Genomic DNA, 12696 nt, shown 5'->3' with positions numbered 1-12696 from the left:
CTCCTCAACAGGATCTTAGGTAAAATTTCACAAAACTTTCAATATCTCTATTCCTTCTTCTAGCACTTCTGAAACTATTAGGTGGAAATGGATCTAGGAATGCTAATAAGTACATGAAGAAAAAAGGCTTTCCCTAAGCAAACAATTTTTTGTTTAATTGGCTTTTTAATTGTTAAACAAAGGTAAGCAATTTTCTTCACTGTGGGGCATCTTAAAGTGTTTAAAAGGTTAATGAGCACTGTGATTTCTGATACGGGAGATTTGATCCTCTGCATTAACTAAACTATAGGAACATTTCACCATCAGGGCAAGGATTAACAGCTCTCTTCAGAACAGACTTTGAGAGGTAATACTGATACATTATTTTGATCTGAAGTCCATACTTTATTCAATGCCTCTTCCTCCACTGACACCCATAGAAATAAATCATTCTATTGGTTAACATTTAAATCCTGTCTTCCTCATCCTTAACTGCCCAAAGTTTAGACCCTACACCATCTCAAATTAATTTACACCATGCAACAAATATCCAGTAATCCACGAAGGTCTGGGCTGAGACCAGAGCCAACAACTGCCTTTTCCACGAGTTTATCATAATTTTATCAATGTATAGCAATATTTGCCAAAAAACAAACAAGCAAAAAAAACTCTCCTAAAATATTTGCAGCTAACACAAATTTTCTTCTACCAAAAAACTTCCATTACATGTGTTTTAGTTGGAATTTTAAAACATTTTTTTTAAGATTTTATTTATTTATTTGACAGAGAGAGATCACAAGTAGGCAGAGAGGCAGGCAGAGAGAGAGAGAGGAGGAAGCAGGCTCCCTGCTGAGCAGAGAGCCCGATGCGGGACTTGATCCCGGGACCCCGAGATCATGACCTGAGCCGAAGGCAGCGGCTTAACCCACTGAGCCACCCAGGTGCCCCGGAATTTTAAAACTTTGAACTCCTTGATATGAAGAAAATTATTCACTACTTAAAAAAATGTTGAAATTATGGTTGAGCCCTCTGCTGCACTGGGCATCAGTTAAAACCCTGCAACACTTTCCTCGGCTACCTGGCCCAGGGAAGGACTACCTGCAGGCACAGCTTCAGCCAGAGAAATTCGGAGACAACAGGATGCAGGACAGATGGGCTATTTTCATAGTTCCTCAAAGTCCCCCACATCTGACAGCTCACTCAAGGCATGTTTTGTCTGAAAGTAATCATGTCCAACAATGTAGGGATTCATTCCTTCATTTAATTTATATGCCAGCTGAATTTGTTTGTTTTTTAAAAAATTTATTTATTTATTTGAGAGAGAGAGAGAGCATGAGCCAGGGGAAGGGAGAGAAGCAGGCTCCCTGCTGAACAGGGAGTAGGTACTGAATCCCTGGACTCTGGGATCATGACCTGAGCCAAAGACAGATGCTTAACCGACTAAGCCATCTAGGCACCATGAATTTGCTTTTAAAGACTTTTCATTTTCCTCCTTTTCCAATTTTTTTAAAGATTTTATAAGTATTTTTTAAAATTTTTTTAGAGATTTTATTTATTTATTTGACAGACAGAGATCACAAGTAGGCAGAGAGGCAGGCAGAGAGAGAGGAGGAAGCAGGCTCCCTGCTGAGCAGAGAGCCTGATGCGGGGCTCGATCCCAGGACTCTGGGATCATGACCTAAGTTGAAGGCAGAGACATTAACCCGCTGATCCACACAGGTGCCCCCCCTTTTTTTAAGATTTTAAATTTTATTTATTTGAGAGAGAGAGCAGGAGCTTTGGTGAGAAGCAGGACAAAGAAACAGACTCCCCGCTGAGCAAGGAGCCCAGCGCAGAGCTCGAATTCCAGGATCCTGGGATCATGAACTGAGCCCGAGGCAAATGCTTAACTGACTGATGACCCAGATGCCCCTCCTTTCCAGTTCTTTAGACATCACCATGTTAACAACATTTTGAATAGTTTGTTAGAATAATTTATTGGTTAGCCTTTTTAACAATTCCTTAAACATAATCATTGGTGACCATTTCTCCCAGCTTTTTAGAAAATAAAAACCTTCTCTACTGTTGCAATTGCATGAATTACATCTTCAAGGTTAAAAAAAAAGTCCAGAATCCTTCTATTTTGCAAGATTTTTTAAAAATTAAAATATGCCCATCTCACCTGCCTTTTTACAGTGCCCTAATGAGGAATTATATTTTTTAAAAATCTGTTAGGGCAGACTCTTTCGCTATTGGAATTCATCCCAATGGTCTACCTATGCAGTTAGAGAGGACTGTGGGATCATGGGGATTTTCCAAGCTTTTTTTTTTTTTTTTGCTTCTCAAATGCCAAGACATGGGGAATTCAAGAGCAGAGATGCCAGCCAATCGGACTTTCACCAAGCTGAAGGAATGTTAACAATACAAGTATGTAGACCGTCTCACCATGAAGCACTTGCCTGCATTGTTCTGACCCTTCCTATTCTGCCACAAAACACCTTCTGCACAGTTACAATTATACATGACTGTACAGGTTATTACAGCCAACTAAAACGAACCATGACTCTTACTATAGGCAGAACTTATCTCTTATCTCTATGACATGTCTGGAGAAACCATTGATGATAGTTATCAAGCAGAAACGTTCATTATTCTTGGAGTCTCCCTAGAGCTCTGGATTCCTCTCCTTTCCTACAAAAGACCCATTTGTAGATCCTGTCTATCTTGGAAGTATGTCTAGAATCTAACCACTTCTCACTACATTCCTTGTCTGAGCTTTCATCATCTCTGGCCTGAACTACTGAAAAAGCCTTTGATAGGTTTCCCTGCTTCCGTCCTTGTCTGCTCAGAGTGATCCTCTCAAAACGTAAGCTATGTTATGTCTCACAAAAGATCTTCTCTTCTCTATCAGAATACAAATCCAGAGTCCTACCCATGGCCCACAAGGCTCTCCTGAAGAGCTCCTCACTGGCCTGCCCCAGTACCTTCTTAGGCTCACCCACTCTATCCAACTCAATCTTACCACCCACCTTGTCTATTCCCAAATACCATGCCCCAGGACCGTATACTTGATCTTCCTCCAGACAGCCCTGTGTCTCTCTCCTTCACTTCCCCAGAGAATTGTGTCATTCCACGTTATCAGAGGCTCCTCTGGCCACCCCACCTCAGTCATTTCCTGACCATTCACCATTCTTTATGTTTCTTAGCATGTACCACCGACTTAGCATGTATATCATTTATCTTTGTTTGTGGGCTTATTGTCCATCTCTTCCAGGAATGTAAGCTCCGTAAGGAAGAGATTTTGTCAGTTTTAATCAATGCTGTATTTCCGGAACAGTGTTTGGAACAGAGTAGGATCTCCATAGAGAGTTGCTGAATGAGTATGTGAATGAACAAATAAATAAATCAGAATCCATTTTTACCAGTAATACCACTGCCCATTGCAGCCCCAGAAATAAGAAATGGTGCTCGTCAGAAAAAAACATTTGCTTTGAAATGTTGGTGCTCAGAAAAACCCGAATTATATAATTAAATGTTGGTGCTCAGAAAAAAACAAGGAATCCTAACCGCTAGTTAAACTATTTGAATTATCTTTTAAAAAGAAAAAAAAAATACTTAGTTTTGCAAGCTGTGAATGAGTAAATCACTTTGCAATCTGTGTGTTCATATGGACTTCTTGCCATGCCATACCATTCACTTCATAGATGGGAAACAAGGGCACAAAGAGAGTTCTGAGTCAAGTTAGAATAAACTCCTATTCACCGAGATTTTATGAAAAATCTCATCATTGGAATTTTCCCACAAACTAAAATGCAGAAGGAGCTCAGTTCTTCAAGCGTTCAAAATTATTTCCAAAACCTAAAGGGAGTGAGTTTCCCAAGCAGGCCTCACATGCAAGACGTACATCAGACTTGCTAAGTGACAGCTATCTTCCTTGAACCAAGTGTGACTAAGCCCTGAACTTCAGAGTTGGGTGGAGAGGGACTGCCGCTGGAGGAGGAGGAGTTAATCCTGAGTCATTTCCTGGCCACAGGACGTGCCTGCGACCGCCCTCTCCTGGACACAATGCCAGGCGTGGTTCCTACAGGCAGGGTCAACTTCCCCTGAAAGGGCAAGGCAACAGGCTTTGTTTCATTTGCTTTTAAGTGATTTGTACCAGACTTCAGTCAGAGAAGGAATACAAAGGATTGTGTGATCCAGGACCACATTTCTGTCTCATTTCTGCTGGTGAATGATTCAAGGATGAACAACAAAACACACTGAAAGGAAGACAGCTGGATACAGAGATCGAGATGGAACACAGAGTCTCGAGGTTGAGAAGCAGACATGTCTTAAAGTTCCTTGGGAATTTCATTTCTTGATGAAAGCTGCTTGATGATTCTATGAACACCTTGTGTCTATCAGGAGGCAGTGGGCCTGGTGATGCTAAGTTTGGGTTGGAGGGAGCATTCTGTCTCCAAGGCTTTGCTGCCTGAGCAGCTCTGGGACACTGGGCAGTTTACAGAGCTTCTCATGCCTCAGGCTCCTCATCTGGTAAATGGAAATAAAGTAGTTCCTACTTCATAGAGATATTATGAAAATGAAATAAGGTAATATTACCAGATGTTTAATAGCGCCTGGCAAACAGGGAAGAGCTCAATAACACTAACTACAGTAAACATGAATCCTGAGTGAAATCAGAGGGGGTTCTCCATGAAGGGGATGAAGGCTCCTCTGAGGTCCCACCGTGTACAGGTGTGGGGGAGAAGCTGGGGGCAGTAGGTAACTCCAACTGAGGGCAGAAAGCCAGATAACCATCGGGAAGCATTTCTGGTAAACTCCCTGCCTAAGGAGATATCTAGAAGAATGGGGCTAGAATCTCTAAGCCTTCTGTAGTTTGTCATATTTTCTTTTCTTTCCTTCTCATTTTAATGATAATAGACCCTTTCATACCTAATTTATTTCCAGTTCTGCATTCCTTTTCTTTTTCTTTTCTTTTATTTATTCTTTTTTTTTTTTTTTTTTAAGATTTATTCATTTGTTTTAGAGAGCAAGCGAACATGTGAACAAGAGGAGGGACAGCGGGAGAGGGAGAGAGAGAATCTTCAAGCCAACTTCCTGCTGAGCACAGAGCCTGACACAGGACTCATGACCCTGAGATCATGACCTGAGCAGAAATCAAGAGTTGGACCTTAACCAACTGAGCCACCCAGGTGTCCCCACATTCCTTTTCTTAAAGAAGGCCCCAAATCATATCATCTTTAGGCTTTTCACAACTGGATTCATCCCACAATTATATAATTAAATCTTCACCATATTCTTGAAAAGTAGCTATTATTTCCATTTCTCAGGCTGGAAAGTGCTCAGAGATCAGTGATATCCCCAGCAATATACCATAGAACCTGGAAGGACTACAATTTGAACCCAGGTCTCTCTATATACAAAATATCATTTCTTCCCACTAGACCCAACTTCCTCCCATCATGAGCATCACGAAGACTTCAAAAAGCGAGCTCCAGACTCAAGCCAAACCCGTGTTCACAGCAGCCATTATTCACAATAGCCAAAAGGAGGAAACAATTCCAATGGGTAGGGACAAAGAGTAGATAAAAGAAAATGTGCTTTATCCACACAGTGGAATATTATCTCTGAAAGAGGAATGAAATTCTAAAGCATGTGGATGAACCTCGAAAATTTATGCTAAGTGAAATAAGCCACACATAGAAGGCTTCATTGTATGGTTCTACTTTTGGCCAGTTACCTAGAGTAATTCATAGAGGTAGAGAGAAAGAGTGGGGGGTTAGCGGGGGCCGGGGACACAGGAAGTTATTATTTAATAAATAATATAAAAAATAAAAAATAAAAATAAAATTAAAATTAAAAAATAAAAAATAAGAAGTTATTATTTTAATAAAAATTCTGGAAAGGGATAGTAGTGAAAGTCACAAAACAATGTGAATGTACTTAATGTCAATGAATTGTACACTTAAAAACGGTTTCTGTGCTAGATTTTATGTTATATATATTTTACCACAATAGAAAAAGTGAACTCGAGACTAGAATGTAAGGCCTAGGCCACTAAAAATTTCTCTAACATTTAATACATGTGGACATTATGCACCAGGATGACAGGAGACTGGTCCATATCCTCTTTAAAAGAATTTTTTTGAAAGCCTTGAAATATGAAGGCATCATTTTTCAAGAGGATACAAATGTATCCTGCACTTTGCAAATGACACACACCTGCAAGTCATCCATAACATGTTGCCAATGCCCTTCCCTGCATTGTATCACACACATAGATACATCAGGGTCGGACCCTAAGACAAAGCACCCACTTCTTCCGTCTTCTTTCAGCTACTCACTGTGAAACGTTTTCCTAGAAAGACAACTAGAGGTAGACCTGTCACTGGTACTTGAAGTAAAGCTGGGAACACAGCAAGACCATCCCCAAAGCTGGAAGTCCTCACTAAGGTCCCAGGGTTTGAATTGGATACCAGCCAGGTCTACTCAGGAGGGTTTTGAGGTGCCCTGGGGCTGGCCCTGCTGGGCTCTAGATCGTCACTCTCTGATGTTGAGTGGCTATGTCAGGAGAGACCCAAGCCAATTACAGTGAGTCAGATGGGTTCATATGGCTTCCTGAAGTCAGGGCTCAGCTGAGGACAGCCCATTGCCAAATCTCAGAAGTTGAGGCTCGTTGAAGGACAGAAGTGCAGCGTGCTTCCCTGAGCTGTGTTACTCTACCTGCCCCCAGCTCAGAGCCTTTGAAGAAGATCAGACTTCTAGAAGGAGTCAGAGCCCCCAGGCTGGGGCTATGAACAATCGGGACAGTATAATTCTGTGAGCCTAATCAGCCTATATAACAATGTACATGGTGTGACAGGATCTTTTGAGTTTAAAGAATAGAGACTCACTTGACTACCTGTAAGTAATGGGAATTTGTTTCAAGGATACACATTGCCCTAAAAGAGACAGGGTCCTGGGAGACCTAGGAAGAGTCAGGCCTCAGAGAGATTCAGATTTTATTTATTTATTCGACAGAGAGATCACAAGTAGGCAGAGAGGCAGGCTCCCTGCTCCTGAGAGAGGAGGAAGCAGGCTCCCTGACGAGCAGAGCCCGATGCAGGGCTCAATCCCAGGACCCTGAGACCATGACCTGAGCCGAAGGCAGAGGCTTTAACCCACTGAGCCACCCAGGTGCCCCCTCAGAGAGGTTCAGTCTGGAAGGGCATTTGGGAACTATAGCAATTCTTAGCCTGGGCCATGTTCCTTTCTCCTTGACAGAGTAAGTTTGCCAACCTGACTTTGGTGTCCTGTTCTGGCCTCTGGGTCCCTTCTCTGCTGCTTTGACTATGGCACTCTTGACCCACCATCTCATTTTCTGTCCATTATAGCTTTCCTCTGCCTTGGGACTCTTCCTCCTCATACCTCCTTGTAGCTGTTAATTCCTCCTGTCATCAACCCCTCTCCTTGAAGTCATGTTCCCTCCAAACGGAGTGTACTCCCTGCTAGCTTCAGGTCCCAATACCAAACCCCTGATTTTTAGTCTTTCTTTCCCAGTTCAGATTTCATATGTAAAGGAACAGAGGTAATTAATCTGGGTGCCTTGGCTAAGGGGACACAGTTTTTATCCAGGATACCTTATGGGCTGCTGGTTACCTCATGGAACAACTCGGGTCACTCCCTCCACAGGGGTACAGAGGATTGATACTTTCCAGGAAAAGGCACCAGTTACCACATCTTCAGCAAGAAAGAATGTTTTTCTATACTTTATAGCCTGTAACAAATTTTCAGAGTGGTGCCAAGGTGAAAACAAGTGGATGGACATTTTCTTGTAGCATTGTTCTACTTTATATTTTCTCTTATTTTTTCCCACCCTGCTTTTTAAGCTTTTTCTCAGCTTTCATCACAATCCAAGCAAGGGATACCTCTTCCTTCTCCTAATTGCATTTGTAGCTCCCAAAAGCATTCATTCATTTACTTACCGATTTATTCATATCCATGGAGGGCATGCTTATAAGAGATAAAAGCCTAGACAATGAAGACATAAAATTCATCCACTGATTTGATAAATATTAATTCACTACCTGCAAAGTGCCAGGCTTACGCCATTTGCTGGGACTATGAAGATAACTAAGACACAGTCCCTGCCTGATGTGTAGTAAGAATTCAGTGAATACTTGTTGGATAAGCAAGTGCCTTAAAGGAGCTCCCAGCTTCGTGGGCAAGAGACGCCAAGTATTAAGCAATTACAAGCAGAGTAAAAAAGGCTGTCTGGAGAAAGTCCTTGGGAAGAGGCCTGGAGAGACCACGAAGGTCCTCCTGTGGGCACTCGTGTCTCCGCTGAGACATGGCAGTGAGCTGAGCTAGCCAGTGAGAAAACTGAGGTGAAGGTGGGGGCCTCCAGGCCCCACAAATGGCACAGGCAAAGGCTTGGAAGTAGGGCAGGGAATGAACCTCGAGGGGTTGCAATTAGAGACAAGGTATGTAAAGCCAGCAATGATGATTTTAAGACCTGGGAGGGAAGTCTGTACATGGGATGGTACAGGGTCCTCAATTTAAACACAGGGTCATGCTGAGCATCTGGAATTCCCCCAGGCCCTTGATGCTGCCTGTATCCAGTTGGCAGAGGGATAGGTAGATGGTCTGGACCTGGTGTGTACCACTCCCACTCATATTCCACTGGCAAGAGCTAGTCATTGGAATTCTCTTTAACTGTAAGACAGGCTGGGAGAGATAGTCTGACTGTGTTCCCAGGCACAAGAGATTTTTGGCAACAGTTAGAACCTTAGAGAAGAGGTTCCAGGAAGTGGTCACATCCAGAGTTGTACGGGCATCCTTGATCCCAGCTCATTGCTGGGAAGGACAGTGGGCAGACAGACTACTCAGTGACCAGAGCAACACTAGTCTGTCCACGGTCCGTCAGGTGCTTCAGGCAGTCTGGGTTGTAAGATCTTCACTTCCAAAATGAGATTTGACAAGTGCATGTTCCATCTATAGAAAAAGGTAGATTTCAAGTAGAAATTGTCAAGAACTATGAAGGCCTTGAGATTTTCCTTGCAGGATAACAAGAGAGCTCATCCCAGATTCGTGGATGCTGGTAGACACAAGGGGTGCCGGGGTCAGAGATAAACAGCTGTGTAATTCACACCAATAGCAGCGGCCGGAAGGGCAGCACTTTCTTCCACCAGTTCCCCAAGGTCAAGTCCCACGAGGTGACACCAAGGGAAAGAGCGGGCACCTGCACATGTGATGGGCAGTGTTACAACAGAAGAGCCCTGAGTTTAGGGAAACTGAATGCTTTATACTGGGCCATAAGCATGCCTGTTCTAGAGGGTGACAAGATCTCTGTTTTCCAAAGCTGTAAGCAATCTTGTCTTGGCCTGACAGACCATATCCGTCCCTTCAGACATCCTTGAAAAGAGAATCTAGAACAAAGGCAGTCAGCGCCTCTGCTTGCAAGACATGCAGAAATGTGAGAGATATTTGGAGAACTGTCTTCCAGGAAAGAGGTTCCTTTTTAGCCAGGAGTATTCTTCAGCCAGCAGCTTTCTTTACCGGATCCTGCTCCCCCTGACCTCTAGATGTGGGCCCATCCTAGGCTCAGTTCTCAGAGCTCTTCCTTATCTACACTCCTTTCCTTGGGATCTCATTCAGGCTCTTCCCTTTAAATCCATGTTGATGATCCCAAATTTACAGTTTACCCTTCAACACTGCCCCCACTTCCAGACTCAGATAGTGAACGGCCTATGTGGCATCCTCCCTTCGTTATCTTGTGGAAATCTCGAGCATAATATTATTGAGTCCCATCCTCCACAGGAAAACGGATCTTTCCCCAGCGTAACCCCTCTTAGGAAAGACTATTAGACATTCAGTTGCTCAGGCCAAGAATTTCTCTTTCTTCCGTATTCACGCCAATATTCCATGAGCCTATTCCATTTTCTTTTCTATGTTTTTTTAAGATTTTATTTATTTATCTGTCAGAGAGAGATAGCACAAGCAAGTGCACAGGCAGGGGGAGTGGCAGGCAGAGGGAGAAGTAGGCTCCGCACTGAGCAAGGAGCCTGATGAGGACTCAATTTTAGCACCCCAGGGTCATGACCTGAGCTGAAGGCACATGCTTAACTGACTGAGCCCTCCAGGCATCCCAAGCCTATTCTGTTTTCAAATTATAACTTATGTCTGAGCACTGCTATCCTCCTGTAGTACCATATCCTAGTCTCAACCACCTTGTCTCTTAGACAACTGCCGTAAATTTCTAATTGGCCTCCTCCCGTGCCTTCTCACCATGCCCCATACATTCTAACCTCCGTGGCAGCCAGAGTAATTCTTTTCAAATGTAAATCAAATAATATTATTCTGCTTCCAACCTTCCAATGACATTCCAAACGCATTTACAGGAAAATTCAAGGTCAAAACGACGTACCCTCTGAACTCTGCCACTAAATCGACCCACTAGGCTACCCTTCCTCTCCTTTCTCGTTCTCACGGTCTTTGAAAATGCTGAGTGTGAGGCTATCTCACAGCCTTTACACTTTGTTGCCCAAGTCAGTTAGGGCTCTGTCAGGTGTCAGTTGAGCAGAGAACTCTTCTTGACTATCCTAAATAAAATAACACACCCTCACTACCCCCCTTTCCTTTTAGCCAGCTTTATTACTGCCTGATTTTAAGCAGCAGCTTAGAGTTTATGTTTCATGAGTTAAGAACTTGGGTTTGTTTACTGACATATCATCTCTGCTTCTACAATGATACCTGACACAGAGTAGATGCTCAGTAAGTATTTGTTGAATGAATGAATCAATGGATGAATGAATGAATGGATGGATAGATGAAAACAGTTAATATGAGGTACGAATATAGAGACAGTATCAGGGGCATAGATATAGATATTTTATGCCTCAATCTCTTCTTTAAGCTAAATCAATTGATTTCATACCGTGTTTTTCTCCCAAAAGGCTTATCTTTCAGCTCTTTAATAATTCTGGTTTCTCTCTACAGGATTCTTGCCATGTTCTTTCATGTTCGTGTGTATGATGGAGTTCAAAATTGAACATGGCCTTCTGAGAAGAACCTGAGCAGTCTATAATTAGTTTTCCCTCTCTCCACAGGACTCGCGTGCTTGTCTAGAAATACACCTTTAAAAGCTAATCTCCCAGGACAAACGCCCAGCCACAAAGAAGCCTGTCCAAGGTCAGACAGTTTAGAGAGTAACAAAGCGAATATTTGATTCTTACCTGTTTGGAGTTTTTACAAATCCCCATACATTCTCCTGAATACATTGGGACGAATATATAATCAACCTCATGAATTTAGCCATAGATTGTATCTATTTTAAATTGGCCACTCTTCCTTTTAACCACTGATTCCCTGCAATGTGCCAAGTGGTGAGCTAGAGGCTGGGACAGAGAAAAGAGCCCTTGGTCCCCATCCAGAAGGACGCCAAATCCTGGGCACCTATGTGTCTGTTTCCATTGTTGTTGTTGTGAAGTTATCTAATCTGGTTCTAATTTCATTTTCATATATTATATTTATTTCCAATATCACTTCTTAATTAAGGATTCTATACTCATGGAAAGAATATCTTTCATCCGGTTTGAAAAGCAAGGGAGCACAGTGTTTTACTTTCCCTAGCCTGCCTTCTATTTTAATTGTGAAATAATTTTTATTTTTCAGAGTTCCTTTCAATTATCTGCGAAGGATTTAACAATGGAATACAGAAATCTCGGGTATATTCCTTTAGCTCATTTTTAAAACCCTCCTTACATATAACTTATATGTTTTTGTTTTATTTATCACCTTTACTGTTGCTACTGAATTAAAATTATTTTAGGAACAACTTCAGATTATATTTCCATTGCTTTTCTGACATTTTATTGGTCAACATTTCACTAAAGATATTAACTTTCTCTAGGATGCAGAGAGACTAAGAGAACTCCCACAAAAATTTCTACTGAATGAATTTCCCCACCTTCTTGGTGATTGTACACCTGCTTTCCTTATAAGGAGAACAAGGAAGTAAATCATGTTGAAGTTGCTTTTAAACACAGCTTTCCTTCTTTACCTGTCCAGGTAGCCTGTTTTCATTTCAGTCTTAATGAAAACTTTTAAATTTACATCTCAAGGTTCTTTCCAAAGCAGTGTAAGTAGTGTTTAACATTTTAAACCTCAAGAAAGAAAGACTTTTTAACGATGTTCAGCTTTGGTCTTATAACGCTGAAGGTAATTCATTTTTTAATCTGTCTGCACAGCGAGAACTGAAACGAATGGGGATCAAACTGCTTTGCCTGTTCTTTCTATTTCTAGGAAGGAATGATCACGTACAAGGTAAGACCCAAGCTCTCCGATATATTGCTTTCGTGGTACGCTTGACAAACCTGTCATTTGGTTCAGAAACTGTATCTGAAGTCATTTTTTATTTGATCTGTTCGATCGCTCCTTTGCCATTGAACAAACGCTTTAACATATTACAGGCAGAGGCAGGGCTGTTCCCACAGCTAATGCTCTAGGCTTCAGGTAAATAAATACAAAGGTTGCACAGGCATCTTAATGAGGAGAATTAAACAGCTTAACTACACAATAGGGCTCCTTAATTCCTTAGTGACAACCGTCTTGTTTAACTTTTCTAGCTATTCTATCGACAGGGTCTTCCACTTAAGAGAAATAATCCCGAGAAAAAAAAACTTACTTTAAAAATAAAAAATCCATTCGTCTGTTAAATTAAAAAAAAAAAAACATACATTTAAGAGAGACGCATTTTTT

At 41.9% G+C, this 12696-nt stretch overlaps 1 protein-coding gene across 4 annotated transcripts in view; it reads left to right on the top strand.

The window, feature by feature from the left end:
• ITGB6 (integrin subunit beta 6) overlaps window positions 1-12696 on the top strand; it is a 126232-nt gene that overhangs the window by 39325 nt on the left and 74211 nt on the right. For 2 of the 4 annotated variants that reach the window (XM_032355711.1, XM_032355712.1), the window contains exons 2-5: window positions 11046-11127; window positions 11611-11663; window positions 11849-12076; window positions 12186-12261. In XM_032355711.1, coding sequence (XP_032211602.1) covers window positions 12032-12076; window positions 12186-12261 — 121 coding nt within the window. In that variant the 5' untranslated portion in view covers window positions 11046-11127; window positions 11611-11663; window positions 11849-12031. Of the gene's footprint in view, window positions 1-11045; window positions 11128-11610; window positions 11664-11848; window positions 12077-12185; window positions 12262-12696 lie in introns of those variants that run through there. The other 2 variants (XM_032355713.1, XM_032355714.1) reach the window with 2 other exon arrangements.

Source organism: Mustela erminea, chromosome 8 (assembly GCF_009829155.1).
Source record: "Mustela erminea isolate mMusErm1 chromosome 8, mMusErm1.Pri, whole genome shotgun sequence".
NCBI classification, from domain to species: Eukaryota; Metazoa; Chordata; class Mammalia; order Carnivora; family Mustelidae; genus Mustela; species Mustela erminea.
The sequence above is the reverse complement of the archived record's forward strand: the minus strand, read 5'-3'. Positions and strand labels throughout refer to the sequence as shown.